Source organism: Heterocephalus glaber, unplaced genomic scaffold (genome assembly GCF_053883595.1).
Source record: "Heterocephalus glaber isolate CG9 unplaced genomic scaffold, H.glaber_assembly_v1.0 deba00001442, whole genome shotgun sequence".
Classification (NCBI taxonomy): Eukaryota; Metazoa; Chordata; class Mammalia; order Rodentia; family Bathyergidae; genus Heterocephalus; species Heterocephalus glaber.
Window position 1 is genome coordinate 51,079,144 of NW_028258296.1, and position 19,297 is coordinate 51,098,440.

The following is a 19,297-nucleotide window of genomic DNA, read 5'->3' on the forward strand; positions in this document are numbered from 1 at the left end:
CATGCTCCGTGTCACTGTCACAGACACAGCCTGCCTCCCCGCATAGATTCAGCTGCAGTCCCTCTCCCTCCCTCCCCATTCCCTCTTCTTCACACTCAGCCCTTACTACCTCTCTCATCTCTGACCCCTCTCGCTCCATCCATTCTCAGTAGTGAGACTTTATTGTCCTCCTGGCTCACTCGAGCCCAGGCTTAAGGAGGGTTTGCACCCAGGGAGGCAACAAAAACATGACATAATTGCCAAGAGGGCAAGCACAAAGCCATGTAACTTGAGTAGGACAAAGCCGTGAACGGGATCAGTATCCCGACAGGCAGTAAAAGAGGATTCTGATTCAAGTCCTAGACACTGGCAAAGGAAGGGAGCAGAAGAGCACAGGTCTAATGATGTCCAGGGAGCAGTAAGCAATCTTACAGATTTACCCTACATATACCTTCACGCGTGGTAAAAGGGTTTTCTAACTCAAACTGCCATTTCTGGAGCTATACCTGTATCAATCTCACTTTGCAAAGCACTTAGCTTTACCAACTTTTTACAAACAAAATTTTATTCTAGGTGTGTGACCCACGTGGGTTCAAAGCCTGGGACTCTTTGCTGGCTTATAGTCACACTACGTATCAGTTCGAATTACATATTAATGCACACACAGAGCAAGAATGCTGACATATGGATCAGACTACATCAGACTCTAAGCAGGAAAAAAGACCTCAAGATGGGCTCATCCCTTCTCCTCCTCCTTCTCCAGGTTAAAAAGTAGTGGCAAGGCCTCCTCTCCACGATGCTGGAGAAAAGAGGAGGTTCCACAGAGGGGCTCAAATGAGCAGGCAGCGATCGGCATGCCTATCCAGTTCCAAATGTTCCTACCTGTATCCATGTCTGGCCTTCTGCCATCATTCCCCTTTAAAAGCACCGTGATGCTCCTTTTCCTCCAGGGCACCTTTTTGTACATGGGGGTGAGGAGGAAGGGAACAGCACCTGCCCAGGGCCAGGGCCAGGGCCTGGGTTCCACTCCACAGAGCAGCCCAGAGAGTGAATGAACAGCAGGGAGACCAGCAGGCAGCCTGAACATTTCTTGAGCAGCCAAAAGAAACAAAAGGCACAAATGTCACATTTCCCTGTTTTCCCATTGGTGGCTGCTTCCCATCCCTGAGCTCCTCCCTTCCACTCAGCCCTCTTTCCAGCCTCAGATGCACACCATACCCATGCCCCTCAGAGGGCTTTCCGTGGTGTCCTTTTGATTCCACAGGAATCGCTAATTACTGATTCAAATCCAGATACTAAGCGAATGACAAATATAGCATAACAAATACAAATTCATTGTCAAGAGATACAAAAGGAGGGCTACCTGCCCTCTTGCCTCTCCCCAAGCACTCTGAAGACCATATATTCTAACCCATAGCGTGTGTGTGTGCGTGTGTGCGTGTGTGTGTGGCTGCCTGCACATGTGAGTGCATGTTGGACAGTAGGGGTCCTGACACCAATGAACACACACTGGTTTTGTGACACAGGCACCCATGGAATGACCTGGGAGAGGCCAAAGACTCAGATACCCAGGCCCCACCTACAGATTCATGTTTTACTTGTTTGGGGGTCACCGTCTGAACACCAAGAGTCTCTAAAGTTCCCTCCATGATATCAATATGTACCCTAGTTTGAGAACCACTGACTGAACACATTTATAGTGCACTTCAAACGTCATTCAAGGCAGCTCAGATGTTCAGAACACAGTATATCCTTTAGCTGCCACAAGAGCCCTTGGGTGTTTTATAGAGGCTCACTTATCAATCACGGTGAGGCTGAGTGTGTTGTGAACTCAGGTCCTCTAACTCCAAAATCCATTCTCAGGCCACACACCTGTTCACTCTTGCGCATGTGTCGACAGTGTGGGGAAGCAATCCTCACCGCCAACAGATCATGAGTTTCCGTGGTGCAAGACCCCTAGACTTGGAGATGCGAACACCACAGGCAGCCATGATGACCCCTCTGAAGGTAGAGGACTGGGAAATAAGAAGGCAAAGGGCATGTCCATGGTTGAGCTTTGAGCAGACAGGGAGAGAATGTACCAGGTCCTGGCTATGAAGGTGATGCAAGACCCAAGGGAAGTTGTAAGATACCAACCTGAGATGTGCTCAATGGCATAAAAAGAAAGGACAAGTCCCAGGGTTACAGTTTCTTTCTTCTGCTCGCTCTGTGCACTCAGACTTTCTCTAAGGGCACAGAAATCATTCCTAGCACATGCTTGCTAGGCAGCCTCAGTTTCTCTGTCTCTCCTCCCAAGATGACAAGCTGAGCTTCCATGGTGAAGAGACACAAGAATAGTATCCTCAAATGCTTTAGCACACAGACCACTTCGCGCAAAGCATCTCTTCAACCCAATTCCCTCTTCCCTCAAAAAAGAAAGAAAGAAAGAAAGCATCATGATTATCACTAAACCGACTTTCCTGACAGAGTGAGAATTATGTTACCACTTCCAATTAGGAATGAATGCAGACCAACACAAAAGTGCAAACACTGGAGCATCCATGTGTTAACACTGCAAGAAGCCAGCCCCAAATCCACAAGTAGTCCTTACACCATGGATCTACAGATGACTTCACCCCAAGGCCCAGGACAGCAAATAATCCTATTCCACCATTCCGGTGGAATAGGCCTCTTGGTATTCTATTCCAATCCATGACACGCCACTGTTTCTGGTGTCCCCCAAAGCATAGTGTTGATGGGAAAGAACCACAAGGAATGACAGGAAGGAACCAAGAGCGGGTTAAACTTTCACATCGATCGCCCTGATAAGCAGAGTCACTCACCCAGCACAGCCAGACAGCTCAGCACTGGGAAAAAGCACTTCATGTCGGCAGCAGCAGCAAGATGACACGACACAGGACACTTCCTCCTCTCTGGGCACCTAATCTCTCATTTCTGGCAACCTACTTATAGCTCCAGAGAACAGTTTTGGGAATAGAACTTAACTCAGAAAATGAGAACTGGCTAAAGAGCAGCAATCTGAAGGAGGGAGCTGGGGGAAGGGAGGAGTGGCAGATATATGAAAAGTCCCCTATGCTGAAGCAAGGGTCCAGAGCAATTCTGAAGGTACTCTACGCTTCTGCCACATTGTGTGTCTTGCAGTTTCCACAGGATCTGTAGATGCTGGTGGATTAATCCTCAAGGAAAAAGGGGTAAAAAAGTCTGAGAAAAATTCTTTCATCCACTGATTATACAGAAATGTCCTTGGCTTCCCAGTGAAGGTGTCTGTGATCTCCCTCATTCGGATTCTCCAAAGAAAACAGGGAAGGTTTTGTGGAAACCTCTGACAGCCAAATGACCCTGGCTGGTGTCGACAGTTTGGATTTCTTCATCAAAAAGTCCGTCTCCATCCATGGTGGTAGATCATGGAGCTGTCACCTGCCCCACACCTGCCCGGGACACACGAACCAGGCGGGCATTCGGCGGCCCTGAAGCGGTCCCACAATGCCGGCAGATCTCTAAAACAAACACAACAGAAATTTATCAAAGGCAAACACAACCGGCGCAAAAACCTAGAAGGCTGAGCGCTGGGTTGGTCTGGACACCTGAGTCCCGAGTGTGCATTCTGACCTTGGGCAAATCTTCACCTCTCTCTCCCTCCGCCTCAGTTTCCCAGTCCACTGCAGAGCAATTGTGGGAAGTCCAATTGTTCCCGAAATACTTTCACCGAATGCTGCACTCCCGCGGTTTCCCGTTGCCTCCCACGGAGCCTGGCCGGGGCAGCCCCACCCTCCGCCGGGGCAAATCGGGAAGGGGCTCCGAGGTGGGGCCGCGACTCCTCGGTCCACCCCGGCTGGAGCCCCGGGCGTGGGAGCTCAGAGCGCGCCGCGTCCCAGGTGGCCCCGCTATTGTTTTACCTTCCCGGGTGTTTATTTTTCGCTGCTTGGAAAGAAGAAGAGACCCGGGAAGAAGGAGCCGGGGCTCCACTTTCCGCCGCCCGAGCGCGCTCCCTGCCCGCCCGACCCGCCGGAGTCCGGGGCCCGGCCGATCCCGAGCCGCCGCCACCTCCCGCCGGCCGCGGCCGGCTCCAGCCCCTCGCCGCCCCTCGCCCGCCCCACGCCTGCCCGGCGCAGGAGCCTCACCTCGCCCCGGCCCTCGGCCTCCGCGCGCCTGCCCGTCGGTCGGTCGGTCGCGTCGGTCGGTCGGTGCTGGCGCACGCCTCGGGGGACGCGCTGCTTCCTCCTCTCCGCCCGCAGAGGCTCCAGCAGCCGCGCTCCCGCCCCTCCCGAGTCTCCGCCCTCCAGCTCCGGCCGGGCTCGCTGCACCGGGCGAGGCGAGCGCGGGGGAGAAGGCGGTGGCCTCGACGGAAGCCCCGCCCCGGCCCCGGCCCCGCCCCTCACCCTCCCGGAGACCCACGGGCGGCCGGGGGACCTGGGGGTCGCGCGGGGGCTGGCCACACTAGGAGCTGCGTAGAGCTGCGTGTGGGCTGGGCGCTCGGAAAGTTAACCGGGGCCGGCGAGATGTACAGGCCCATCTTCCCGAAGCCCGGGTCAGGACCCCCGGGCGTGAAGAGGGCGCCACAAGAGTGCGTCCTCTCCCCAGGGACAAAACAAGGCCCCAAGCTGGAAAGAAAATCTCCTCCGATGGAGGACCTCATGATGTGCTTCACTCTAGGATAGGATCTGGACTCTGGAAACTGCCTGGGATCTGATCCAGTCCTCCACTTCCTAGCTGTGGGCTTCAGCCAGCTTACTTACCTACTCTGTGCCTTAGTTTCCTCGTCTGTTATATGGGGAACTAACCCCTGCTGAACAGGGTGATGGGAGATGCCTATCTCGTATTTATTAAGCCCTTAGAACACTGCCAGATAACATCATAACCACTCAGTAAATATGAGCTATGGTCATTTTATGACCAAGTCTTACCCAAGCAGGAGCTTTTGTCATTCACTCAGCACATCCACACACACCCCCTGTGGGCCGACGTGGTCATAGGTGACCAAGGCAGAAGAGGGGGGGTCCTCAGGCAGCTGGCAATTCACTGGGGACACAAACAATAAAACAGGCACGACAAGAACAAGGCTCCCAACGCTGTGTTACAGGGGAAGGTGGCACTGGAAGCAGCAGAAGGAGGCATCGCCGCCCACAGTGGGGAGGGTTAACCAAGGTAGAGGATCAGAAATCTCTGTGGCGCCCAAGCTAGACTGTAAGAAAGATGAGCCCAGAAGTGGGCAAAAAAGAAATCAGCCAGCTCTGTGTGGTGTGCTAAGGGGCTTGGCCTTTAGTCTGGAGACATCGGGAAGCCCCTGATGGTTCTGAGCGGAGGAGTATGGTCACTTGTGCGGTTTTAAAAGACCATTCTGTGTCTTAGGTGCGCAGGCCAGGTAGGAGAGGTGTTCCATAAGAGGCTGCCAGGGCAGATGTGGCACAGGACTGCCGAAAATCCGGAGAACATGATGGTGACTGGACCACAGAGGTAGCAGCAGGGTCAGAGGAATACATAGGTCCCCTTGATGTCAGCAGGTAGGCTCTGCAGACTGCCGGGCAGAGTGTGAGGAAAAAGGCAGAGAAAAATATTACAGCCCAACAGCTAAGGTCAGGATTCTGAGCAGAAGGCTGGGCATTTTGAGCTTAAGATACCCAAGAGGCATCCAGATGACATAGCCAAAGAAACAATGGCGGAGGGGTCAGAACTCACAGAGGGCGGAGTCTGTAGTGTTTTTCACCCTATTGTCTTCCGCCACAGCAAAAGAATTTAGTGACAGAATATACTGATAATTCACTTACAGGAAAAATTAATGCCCCAGTACATAGGACAACGAAGATTATGCTATAGGGGATACAAAGATAACTTGAAAGTCTTATGTGTCCTCCTCTCCTTGCTCCCTTGGCTATAAATTCCTTGAAGGCAGGGTCTTGCCTTTATCATTTATCCCAAATAATTCTTGGCCTTTGGTCTGCATAGGTAACTGTACTACAAACATGTTAGCTGAATTGCATATACATCACAAGTTTAAAGTATCATATTGAAAAGCTCCTTTTGTGTGTTAAATATTACCTCTTTTCCCCAAGATGATACTGACTCTGACATCGCTCTGTTCTTGTCTGTTATACTCTTGTTTATTGAACATCTACTAGGGATGAAGGAAAGTCCCTGCTCTGGTGTGTTTCTAGTGGGAAACAGACAAAGAAACAAATGTAGGCCATCAAGTGACATGTGTTCTCAAGAAAAGTGGGGTAAGGAGATAGCACATGTATGTGAGGGTGTAGGGAGAAGGATTCTGTCCTACTGGGTGTTGAGGGGATACTTCTCGGGGAATGACATTTGACCAGAGAACCGCTGAGAAGGAGAGAAGAGGCCTTGGGGATTTCTGGAGGAAGGGCACCCCCAAGCTTAGGGAACAACGAGTGCAAAGCCCCTTGATCTGAAAATAAAAGGGGTGCCGGTGTGTCTGCAAGGGTGCGAAAGAGAAGGATGAGGAGAGATGTGAGCAGCTGCCAGTCAGATCCTGTAGCACCTGGCAGAGTGAGGAGCACTTTGGACCAAGCTGACTGCTGGGGAAGGAGTGGCGGGAATGTGGGTGGAGGAGGGCACTGCAGAGGTGGCTCCCACAGTCACGGACCAGACTGGGAGAGGACCCTGGGTGTGGAGGTGCAGGTGTAGGAAGTGGATGGAGGCTGGAAGCCTGAAATTACACTCAGTGGGGTTCTCTGAAGAACTGAATGTGAAGGAGAGAAAGAGTGGGTGAAGGAATCTTCTAAAAGATCCACTTCAACCTGCGGGGCAGCTCTCTGCCTACACCAAGTACACAACTCCTTCTCCACACGCCTCTCAGGACCTCTGTCTGGGCCCTGAACCTTGAACCCCTAGACTCAGCATTCCCTTCTCAATGTTTAGTTCTTTCTTCTTCAACCTCCCTTCCTCCTACCACCTAGACGCCTGGAACCATTCTGTATGATCTACCCTCTGGCTTCTGTCACCATTGCAAATATTTTATGGTTGATTCTCAGCATAGCATTCTTTCTAATTTCCACATTTATGGCAGAGCTCCGATGGGCAAAGAACAGTGCTAACTGTTGGTTAGGGAGAAAAACCTCAATTAAAAGAATGCCTCTGCCCTCCAGACATAGGAGCGACTAAGTGAGGCAAATGTGACAGTGGCATGATGGTGGCCCCTCCAGGAGATCATCAGCTGTCAGAGAATGGAACTGACAGAAGTCCTGGGGCCGGGGATTTAGCTCAGTGTTTCGGGCCCCTGCCTCGCAAGCACAAGGTCCCAAGTTTAATCCCCAGTACAAAAAAAAAAGAGAGAAGAAAAGAAATGTAGAGAAGTCCTGAGGGATGGAGAGACATCAGAGGAGGGGACAGAAGTCCCGGGACAGCAAATGTCTTTGGTACCCCAGCTGAGGATTAGTAGCTTGTTTCAAGACATTTTACATTTGAATGTTGAACCCATTTCCGGTTGGCCTGGAATCAGTGGATATTTGGGGCATTTTGAAACACTCCTAGAGCTTCTCCTCCAGAGTTAAAGCGGAAGCCTGTAGAAATCAGTCTGAGGCATGGCAGTACGGAGGAGCAGGGGCCTGATGTACTGCGCACACAGGCTGACAGGCCTGCACAGACTCCTTCAGTCACTGCAGCCGGAAGAAAGGTCCCTGGGGCCCGATTTTCCTACTTTCCAAGAGAAGTAGGAAATCCAGCATTTTCTTTGAGTTCCTCCTGGTTTTGCTCATTGGAAACTAGTGCTTAAATTAAACACTCCAAGAGACCAACACACAGTCTATTTGTGGATAAGATATGGCCAAGTGGTTCTACCAGTTTGAGGCCTCTCAACTCATAGGAGGTTATAATCAAAAGGGTAATCTATAAACCACAAAACAGCCTACAGTTACACTTTTAAGAAAAAAACAGGGAGAATGTTTAGCCGAGCTGTCTTGTCGCTTGAAAGAAAGTTGAGAGGAAGGCATTTTGTCTAAAGATAGGCTGACACTAGCTCTGCACTCACAAACAGCCGGCGTTAATTGTTCCTAATGCACTCTGAAATGCCAAGTGAAAAGAGCAGGACCTCCCTACCTCCCAGAACAGCCAAGTCAGAGCTAAAAGTGTGCCGCTGAACAATTCTCTGATAGCCGGCTTTCTTCTTGGTGATTACCTCCTACACAGGCAAGGATCCCCAGAGCCAAAGACTAGAAATAGCTTACACAGGATACCATCTGTCTTAGAAAAAAAAAAAAGAAACGGAGGGGACTGTTAATATCTCGAGACCAGCGTGGTGAGTGGGTCGTCCCCAAGGGCCTTGCCCACAGGTGGGAGCTCAGAAACTGCGATGCGCCACCTAGCGTTAGAGGAGGACCTGAATTTGCCCCCAAAGAGCTCTGACAACTTTCCCAGAGGGAAAAATAAGATTCTTTTCAGTTTACAGTCTCCTTCCTCCGCAAAACCCCAGAGCTCTGCTGGCTTCTTTTCCCGGTTGACAAAGAACAACGGATCTGAAGGAGAATCACCGAGTTTGTGTCTTAGATTTGTGTTTATTGACCCCTAACTGTTCACCTTAACCTCTCCTGCTCAAGCTTCCTTATTTGTAAAAGGGGCTTCTTACAGTAGTCCCTGTCCTCAAAGAAAAGTCGTAAGGATTAAATAATCTCATATATAGAAAGGACTAAGAAAAATGCCTGGTACAAGATTCTCAGAACTCACTAGTTATTCTCCTCACTAATTGGGTACTTTATACAACCCAAGAAGCAAGAGATCGGTAGTCAGAAATTCTAGGTTCCAGTCCAAGTTCTGCTGCTTAAACTGTGTTGTGACCTCTCTGGACCCAAGTTTCTTTTGTAAAATGAGGTTGGTTAGATTAGTAAGAAAGTCCCAATCGCTGTACATGAGTTATTGCAGAAACATTTAAAACTGCAGGTTTCCATACCATCCAGAAGATTCAGTTTCTGAACATTGGCAGAAGACTGGAATCAAATGACTTTAAAGGATCAGAATTTTATTGTGTATCTGCTATGGTTTGGATGTGGTTGATCCCCATTAAAACTCATGTTGAAATCCAGTTGCCAGTGCAATCATGTTAAGAGGTGTAAGGCCTTTAAGAGGTAAGTGAGTGGTGGGGGGCTCCCCTTTGGGAAGGACCAATGTCATTCCCAAAAGAGTGGGTCAGTTACTATGAGAGTGAGTTCTCATAAAGCGAGTTGAGCTTCCTTGGCTCAAGTTCTTGTTTTCTTTCTCTCTTACATGCTCTTCCACACATGCCTGCTTGCCTTCCACTTTTCTACCTGAGTTGACACAGCATGAGGCCCTCACCAGATAGCTGAGGAGGTGCCAGAGCCATGCTCTTAGCCCTCTAGAACTGGGAACTAAATAGATGTTTCCTTTATAAATCATTATGTTTTATGTATTATAAAGTATTATGTTATAGCAACAGATAACAGATGAGAAATAGATCATCACAAATGTATTTCTGATTTTGATTAAGAAGCCTCTCAACTACATAACGGTCACTTAGATCAAAAGAATTAAATGAGCTTATATTCCCCGAAAGTATTTATTCTGGACCTTGTCCTTACCATGGTCAAAAGGTTACCCATTCTTCCCAGCCCCAAACCCTGAGCATTTCATTGCTCTCCACTCCTCTTTTGCAAAAGCTCACAAATCTTGATTTTTAAAAAAATAAAACCTAACATCATTGGATCTGAACTTTTTTACACCTAGCTCTGGCTCTTGGCCAGTATCTTTCCTTCTATGGGTTCCCTCTCTTTGGTTAAAAAAAAAAAAAAAAAAAGAATCTGTGGGTAGGCTAGATGCTATAATGCTTGACATGTTGGAGTGACTTCTCTGAGTTAGATTGGCTGACCCCCAATCTTGTTCCATCTCAATGTCCCAGGGCATCTGGGCTGTGTGCCCAGGCTGGCTGCCACTTTCAACCATGCTGTGGTCCAGGTGGAGGACTCTTAAGAATTTGTCTTAGGCTCTGTGGTTAAAAAAAATGTCAGTTTGATCACAGAGTGTCTGTCCCTGCACCGAGAAAGATGTGTCACCGTGGATCTGAGTTTCTAAGAATCCCAACAACCATGAAATCAGGGCAGAGCCTTCTGGATGGGGTGCTTTTCTCAGACATCTATTACCCCACTGATCGCCAGGGCTGTTTGGCCTGAGCTGGCTGGCGTGCTGCCTCTCCCCGTAAAAGAGTGCAAAGACATTGGCAAGCCTCACCCAGATATACATGAGCCTGGATGACAGCTTCAAAAGTTCACTTGGAAGTTAATTATTTGGAACTCAGAACATATTTTCCCATAACAGTAATATAATAAATGCTGATTATATTTTCAGCCTGACATGCAAGTGTATTTAATTAACCCTTAAGATGCCTGAGATATTACACAGTTAAGAAGAAAAAAGTAGTAAAGCAGCAATGTATTTGAAACATCAGATTTTATAATACTGAAAATAACACTGAAACAAGAATTTTGTTTTTTTAAAAAAGAACGCATATTTATTTTACTTGAAGCACTGTTCTATTCCCTGAGTGGTTTAAAATAAGCAGGAGTTTCTATCCTTGTGGGATTTTATCCTGTATGTGTTTCTCTGTTTATTGTCTGTCTTTCCCAGGAGTAGATATGCTCACTGTGGGCAGAATCTGGTTGCCTTGTTCGCTAGTATGGCTCGGTGCCCAGAAAAATGCCTACATAGCATGTGTTCAATAAATATTTATTGGATGAGTGATAAAATTTAGTAGGGAAGATAAAGAAATAACCAAATAAATATGCAAACAAATGTCAGATGGTGATAAGTACTACGAAAAAGGGTTTGAGGTAGTTATTTTTAGTGGGGTGGTCAGGCAAAACTTCTCTGAAGAAATGATACCTGAGGCTAAGGATGTGACTCAGCAGTAGAGTACTTGCCTACCATGTGCAAGGCTCCAGGTTCAATCCCCAGCACTGCAAGATGATGATGATGATGATGATGATGATGATGATGATGATGATGATGATGATAAAGACATTCGCACAGAGATGTGAATGAAAAATAGGGTCTTGGGGGATCTATGGGAAGAAGGAATTCTCCTTTTGATAATATGGGACCAGGAAGTGTGGACCAGTGTTCTGACTAAAATACCTAGACAGGATTTCAATATTGCTGAATAAATTATGAAAATTGTGAGGAATTACCAAGGAAAAGCTAGGAGAAGAGAACCATTCTTCAGATCCACTGTAAATGCCCTGAGTATATCTGCGCAAAATAAAAATCTGCAAAACCAAGCTGTGCTTTTATTCTCTAAAGGCAAAGGAGACAAGACAAATCCTGAGAAGATGAGGATCCTCCGGTCCCAGCACCCAGAAGGAAGCTCCCCCCACCTCCATCCCAGGCTCCTAGGGCAGAGAAGCTCAGCCAGTCCCAGCACCTGCAAGGAAGTTCCCCGCATCCATCCCAGGCTCCTAGGGCCAAGAAGGGCAGTGAAGCTCAGCCGGTCCCAGAACCCGGAAGGAAGCTCCCCACCTTCATCCCAGGCTCCTAGGGCAGAGAAGCTCAGCCGGTCCTAGCACCCAGAAGGAAGCTCCCCCGCTGCCAACCCAAGCTCCTAGGGAAGAGAAGTTGAGTAGCTTGGGCGCCAGAAGCACACCACCACCCCTGCTTTGCGGAAATGAGAAGACACATAAACAAGCCTCAAAAACAGACTTCTGGATCACCTACAGCAACCGCAAAGGAAACGAGATGGAACACTCTGATACTCAACCACCTGGACTCTCTGAACTGGCAACAAAAGAGGATCTGGGAAAAATGAAATCAGAAATAATTACTCAGATAACAGCAAAGATTTTGCTCATGGTGCAAGACATGATTAATAAATCTAGAGAAGGACACAGATAAAAAAATAGAGGATCTGAGGAACATGATGGAATCCCAAAATAGGAAACAAATGGAATCCATGAAACAGATACAAACAGATTTCTAAGAGATTAAAAACTCCATCAAAAGTCTGCACAGCAGAATGAACCAATGTGAGGATAGAATTTCACATATAGAAGATAAGATTGCAATTAGTGAGGAGAAAAGGAAAAATTACTTTAAAATTGTAAGGGAACATGAGAAATCAATCCAGCAGCTGCTAGATGATGCAAAGAAGAATAACATAAGACTGACTGGAGTTAATGAAGAAACAGGAGAGAGTGCAGATGACATAAAAAAACTCTTCACAGAAGTGATGGCAGAAAACTTCCCAAGGAGGGGAAAAAAACTTGACATACAAATAAGTGAGGCATATAGGACTCCAGCTAGCCTTAATCAAAAAAAATCTACACATAGGCATATAATAGTTAGGATTCCAGAAATCCAACAGAAGAATAAAATTCTACAAGCAGTGAGAGAAAAGAAACAAATCACATACAAAGGAAAGCCCATCAGAATCACAGCAGACTTCTCAATGCAAACCCTCAAGGCAACAAGAGCTTGGAGTGATGTATTTCAAGCCCTAAAGGAAAACAGCCTCCAACCCAGATTGATGTACCCTGCAAAACTATCTTTCAAAATTGATGGAGAAATAAGATACTTTGATGATAAAGAGCACCTCAGGAACTTCATGAATACCAAACTGGCACTCCCAAAAATTTTAGACAATACCCTAGGAAAAGACAATGAGACTCACAACCCCAGGAAACCCAGCAGAATGAATCCATTGAGCGTGACAAATTAAATGCAAAGGGGGAGAATTCAACAAAAAGAAAAAGTCATGACAAGGCTTTTAAAACTTTTGACTTCATCTCCATTCTAATGAGTGTATAATTCAATCTTATTATTGGACTGATTAGTATTTTTCTGATTCTAGAGTTGCACACCATTCCTTGTGCTATACTGGCTATTTATCATCTTCTTATGTCTACATTTTAATTGGGTTGTCTATTAATGAGCTCTAAGAATTCTTTATATATTCTGGTCATAGGTTATATGCATTGTAAATATGGTCTGTTTAAGGACTACTTTTCATTTTAATGATGTCATTTAAAGTTCTAAATTTTGATGGAATCTCATTTATCAATTTTTTTCTTTTATACATCATGTTTTTTATATCCTAGGTAGTTCTTGCCTACCCTGAATTCATAAATATTTTCCCTTATAATTTCTTCTTAAAGTTTTATACTTTTAGGCTTTCTCATTTAGGTTCATAGATCCCTTCAAGTTATTTTCATGTATGGAAAAAAAGGGTTGAGGTTAATTTTTTTATATACAGATACCAGGTGTTCTAGTGCCATTTGCTGAAGACACTATCTCTTCCTTGGCTCTTGAATCGAGTTTATAGTCTATAAAATGCCAATGTTAAATAATCTTTCAAAACTCAGTGGACTGTATATGTGTGGTTCTATTTCTAGATTCTCTGTTTTATTCCAATGATCTATATGTCTTTCCTTACACCAACACTGCCTTGATTACTGTAGCTTTAGAAGAAGTCTTAAAATTGGATGCTAAACGTCTTCCAACACTGTTTTTTGTTTTTGTTTTTTGGCTTTTCTGGGCCCTTTGTACTCCTACATAACTTTTAAATTTCAATATCCAGTTCTTCATTTATAGCAAGTATACACAGATCTGAATATTTATATATACCTTGTGTTTTCTAATCCTGCTAAATTCAAGGACAAGTTCTAGGGGCTCCTAGACATTTCTTAGTATTTTCTCTGTAGATGATCATTTCATCTACATATAAAGATTTTGCTTCTGCCGTGCCAATCCTGTCCTAATTGTGTCATTTTATTGCCAGACTATTTTGGTTTAGACCTATGTTTCAAAGTCTAATGGACAGGTAAAGAGTAGGCATATATGCCCTTGTTCCCCACTTTAGGGAGAAAGCATTGTATCATCTCCATTCATAGAAGGAGTTTTTGTTGGAAGTATGGAGTACATGTGTTTGATCTGTTGAGAAGGTTCTGTTCTACTTCTAGTCTCCTGATAGCTTTTTACCATGAACAGCTGTAGAATTTAGTCCAATATTCTTTCTCCAACTAGTGACAGGATCATATGGCTTTCTCCTTTCCTCTGTTAAAATGATGACTTTTGGGGGTGGATCTTCCAATGCTGAAGCAACACTGCCATCCCTATAACAAAACCACTTTCTACATACTGCCAGATCTGACTTCTAAGAGTTTGTTTTGTTAAACAAATTTCTATCTATGTTCATACTTTTTCTCTTCTATTATCTTTATCCAGTTTTAGGATTAGCACAATGTTGAGTTCCTAAAATGAGGAGAGAAGTGTTCCTTCTTTTTTCTGCTTTAAATGTTTAATATAATTTATCAGTTAAAATGTTTATGAGCCTGCTGCTGTCATATAGCAGGGAATATACTTTCTTTAATAGGTGCTATTCAAATTTTATATTTCCTCCAGAGTTAGTTTCATTAATTTGTCTTCCAAGGTACTTCTTTGAAGTTGTCAAATTTATTCCAAAAAAGATTTTTGTAATATGCTTTCTATACCCTTTTAAATTCTGTAAAATTTGTGGTAATGTCTCCTAGATCTTAATATTGTAATTTTAAAAATGTGTAAGTGATATTGTGTAACAGGAAGAAAAGATCTAAAAGAGCAGGGGAATTGGGAGGGGTAGGGGAAGGGAAAAAAGGGAAAGGAAAAAATATGAGAAGAGGAAAAAATGGAAACAAGGTCTTTTGAAATAGGGAAGGGTGGAGGGGGTGAAGGGAGGGCAAGGGAAGGGGAAAAAAATAAGAATCAAGAGACTCATGTAATGGTACAAGATCCCAGTGATGAATGTAACTGTATTGTATACCTAAAATGTACCAATAAAGTTAATGGGGGGGGGGGGGAGAAGATGAGGCTCTGGTCTTGAAGCTGGAATCCAAGAGAGCTCAGTCCTCAGGACAAATATTAAACAGAAGTGAATTAGACCTTATGCAGAATTGCAACCTGACGCCCAGTCACCTGGATAGTACAAGACACCTTGAACCTAGGACAGGATCAAAGAGCACCCAGACCAGGATTAGCACCAGGTACCTGGCAAAAGCAAATGACAATTCCTGCAGGAGGAAGACCCCATTACCCTGAGCCTCAAATTATTCCAAAATGGAATTTCTGGTGTGCAGTCAGACATAACCAGGAAATAAGACAATATGAGTGAGAAATGACAGATAACTGAAACAAGCCCACAAAATCTCAAGATATTGAAATTATATGGCACAGCAAGTAGCATAAATAGGCTTATTATGTTCAAAGAAATAAAATTGAAACTTGAAAATTTTGGTAGAAACTCAGAACCATATTCAGATCTAGGGAAGAGCATCAGGGTAAGAGAACCAATGCAAAGAACCTGAGCCATTCCTGTTAGAGAGAAAGTAAGAAAGCAAGTGTGGTAATGAGTCAGAGTGAGCAAGAGGAAGTGGGGAGAGAAGTTGAGTTCAGAGAGAAAGACAAAGGCCAGATCATGTGGGTCTTATGGGAATTTTGGTTTTATTCTGTGTCAAGGGAACCCATTGGACTCATTAAAGTAACATGGTTAATTTACATCTTTAAAAGGTCAATCTGACTTTTATATAGAAAAGAGACTATAGGAAGCAAAACTGGAAGCAAGGAGACCCATTGGTAAACTATGATATGGTACAGATGAGATGTGATGGAAGCATAGGCTAAGGTAGTGATAATGGAGGTAGTAAGAAATTAATTCGGGATATACACTTTCTGTTGTTGCTGAAGACTAGACCCTGAGCTATCACTGAAGCTATATCCCGAGTTTCTAGGATACACTTTGAATATAACAGGACATGGGATATGAGGAAAAGGTCAGAATAACTCCCTCCACAATGCACTGCACTATATCGCCCATTCTCCTCCTAACCCACATGCCTTCTTCTCTCAGCAGACATGTTTAGCCCAGCGCCTTATCCTGTACTTTATACAAAAAGAGCCAACTGTCTTCTGAAGTATTCTACCTGGATGTACCAGATCTTACACTGAACATTTCCCAAACTCAGCTCATTATTTCCCTCTAAACTATTTTTCCTCCCTCAGTTCCTTTCCTAGTTAATGGTATACTTTTCTCCCAATCACATAAGCCAGAGCCTTTGGTATCATGGCAGACTTCCCACTTTCCACATCCAACAGGTAACTGGGTAGTGACAATTCTACATCCTTCATTTCTTTTGAAGCTGTTTGTTCCTTTCTGTTTCTGTGGTTTCTGCTCTAAATCAGAAATTTATCACCCCTCTATAAACTATGGTTGTGATTTCCTACCTAGTCTCTTCCTTACCTGAGAATCTTCCTCCCTCTCTTTGGCCCTTCTAAAATGTGGATCATTCTAAACTGTAGATACAAGCCTTCTAGGGATGCCAATTGCTTACATAAGGTTCAAGATTGTTAAATTGGTATAAGGAACCTCTCAGCCCCCCTTGATTGTTCTCCAGCTTCCCTATGCTTTTGATTCTTCCTGCTATGATCTGGTGTTTCCGGTTATCAATAGTTTCCTGGATGTGCCTTTATATGAGCCAGATTTTCAGCTAGGTAAGCCTTTCCTTTTTCTGCTACCCACTAACCCAGCAAGCACCAACCTTTTTGCAGAAATAACAAGAACATCTTTCCTCCCCTTTTTCTGGAATTGAGTTCATCATCTGTGCTTGGTACAGATCTCTAAGAGAGTGCTTTCTCATTTATTCAGGTTATTTGTTTAATGCATGTTTTACCTAGTGAGTTTTTGAGTTCAGTGACAGCCTGGAACATCTGCCTTCACCTGAATGTCCTAACTAAAGCTTTACAGAATAGGTGCACTGATTAAATGAATGAATTCTCCAGTGTGCCTTCAAGCACACAGAGTGACCCTCCAGCTCCTTGGCTCTAGGAAACTGCAGTGACCCAGAGGTGGGGGTATTTTGTAGTTTTTGCCTGGTTGACTTTGTCCACAGAAACTGCCTCTCTCCTTTGTTGCTTTGAGTGGGGGAATTCACATAAACAAGTAGGAGATCAGACTTTGTGTTCTTACTTGTACTAATTACTTTAATTACTGATCACTCTCTTTAGGTGCATCCAGAAGAGCTGGCAAGGGAAGTCTGCCTGGGATCCACACCCAGTTCTTGGAGGACCCTTGTAACGTAAGCAGCAGCAGCTCTTCCTCCTGCTTTCAGATGAGTCTGATAGTATGCAGACGGAAGCTGCAGAAGCCAGGAACTTGTATCTAAGTTCACAATGCAAATTGCCATATATGGACATCAACAAGCTTTTCCCAAAGTCACTTGTAATTTGTACGACATTCTCTGTTCATCATCATTCCTTGTTCCTTCACTTATAATTTGGTGTTTATGGAAGAGCGGAAAGCACAGAAAAAAAACTATGAAGAGAGAGGTTGAGCCAAAGAAAGAAATATGGGAAGGGGAGAGAATGGAGGAGAAGAAGGAAAAAAAGACAGAAGGAGAAAAGGGAGGGGAGGGAATAGGCGAGGACAGTAATAGAGTGGAGAGGAGAGAAGAAAAGGGAAGGATAGGCTGTGAAAGGGAAAGGAAGGGAGAAAGGAGGGAAGGAAGGGCAGGAGGGAGGGAAAGGGTAAGTTCACATAACCACACACATCTGTGAATAGATCTGAAATTTTGCTTAAACAGCGAGGAACTGATGGCAGATACTAAACACTTAATTGGCCAGAGAATCCAGTCATAGAACAAAGCCCCTTTTCACTCTGACCTTTCCTATAATCCAAATGCAGGAGTTGCTATTTTTCTTTTCTTTTTTTTGTCCCCCCATTAACTTTATTGGTACATTTTAGGTATACAATACAGTTACATTCATCACTGGGATCTTGTACCATTACATGAGTCTCTTGGTTCTTATTTTTTTTCCCCTTCCCTTGCCCTCCCTTCACCCCCTCCACCCTTCCCTATTTGCAAAGACCTTGTTTCCATTTTTTTCCTCTTCTCATACTTTTTCCTTTCCCTTTTTTCCTTCCCCTACCCCTCCCAATTCCCCTGCTCTTTTAGATCTTTTCTTCCTGTTACACAATATCACTTATACATTTTTAAAATTACAATATTAAGATCTAGGAGACATTACCACAAATTTTACAGAATTTAAAAGGATATAGAAAGCATATTACAAAAATCTTTTTTGGAATAAATTTGACAACTTCAAAGAAGTACCTTGGAAGACAAATTAATGAAACTAACTCTGGAGGAAATATAAAATTTGAATAGCACCTATTAAAGAAAGTATATTCCCTGCTATATGACAGCAGCAGGCTCATAAACATTTTAACTGATAAATTATATTAAACATTTAAAGCAGAAAAAAGAAGGAACACTTCTCTCCTCATTTTAGGAACTCAACATTGTGCTAATCCTAAAACTGGATAAAGATAATAGAAGAAAAAAAGTATGAACATAGATAGAAATTTGTTTAACAAAACAAACTCTTAGAAGTCAGATCTGGCAGTATGTAGAAAGTGGTTTTGTTATAGGGATGGCAGTGTTGCTTCAGCATTGGAAGATCCACCCCCAAAAGTCATCATTTTAACAGAGGAAAGGAGAAAGCCATATGATCCTGTCACTAGTTGGAGAAAGAATATTGGACTAAATTCTACAGCTGTTCATGGTAAAAAGCTATCAGGAGACTAGAAGTAGAACAGAACCTTCTCAACAGATCAAACACATGTACTCCATACTTCCAACAAAAACTCCTTCTATGAATGGAGATGATACAATGCTTTCTCCCTAAAGTGGGGAACAAGGGCATATATGCCTACTCTTTACCTGTCCATTAGACTTTGAAACATAGGTCTAAATCAAAATAGTCTGGCAATAAAATGACACAACTAGGACAGGATTGGCACGGCAGAAGCAAAATCTTTATATGTAGATGAAATGATCATCTACAGAGAAAATACTAAGAAATGTCTAGGAGCCCCTAGAACTTGTCCTTGAATTTAGCAGGATTAGAAAACACAAGGTATATATAAATATTCAGATCTGTGTATACTTGCTATAAATGAAGAACTGGATATTGAAATTTAAAAGTTATGTAGGAGTACAAAGGGCCCAGAAAAGCCAAAAAACAAAAACAAAAAACAGTGTTGGAAGACGTTTAGCATCCAATTTTAAGACTTCTTCTAAAGCTACAGTAATCAAGGCAGTGTTGGTGTAAGGAAAGACATATAGATCATTGGAATAAAACAGAGAATCTAGAAATAGAACCACACATATACAGTCCACTGAGTTTTGAAAGATTATTTAACATTGGCATTTTATAGACTATAAACTCGATTCAAGAGCCAAGGAAGAGATAGTGTCTTCAGCAAATGGCACTAGAACACCTGGTATCTGTATATAAAAAAATTAACCTCAACCCTTTTTTTCCATACGTGAAAATA

At 44.2% G+C, this 19,297-nt stretch overlaps 1 protein-coding gene across 3 annotated transcripts in view; it reads right to left on the bottom strand.

Moving 5' to 3' along the window:
- Positions 1–4,240, bottom strand: part of Igsf3 (immunoglobulin superfamily member 3) — a 90,867-nt gene extending 86,627 nt beyond the window's left edge. For all 3 annotated transcript variants that reach the window (XM_004853811.4, XM_087213313.1, XM_004853809.4), the window contains exons 1-2: positions 4,101–4,240; positions 2,802–3,476 (exon numbers count right to left, since the gene is read on the bottom strand). In XM_004853811.4, the coding sequence (XP_004853868.1) occupies positions 2,802–2,844 (43 nt within the window). In that variant the 5' untranslated portion in view covers positions 2,845–3,476; positions 4,101–4,240. The remainder of the gene's footprint in view (positions 1–2,801; positions 3,477–4,100) is intronic.
- Between the last annotated feature and the right edge of the window lie 15,057 nt (positions 4,241–19,297).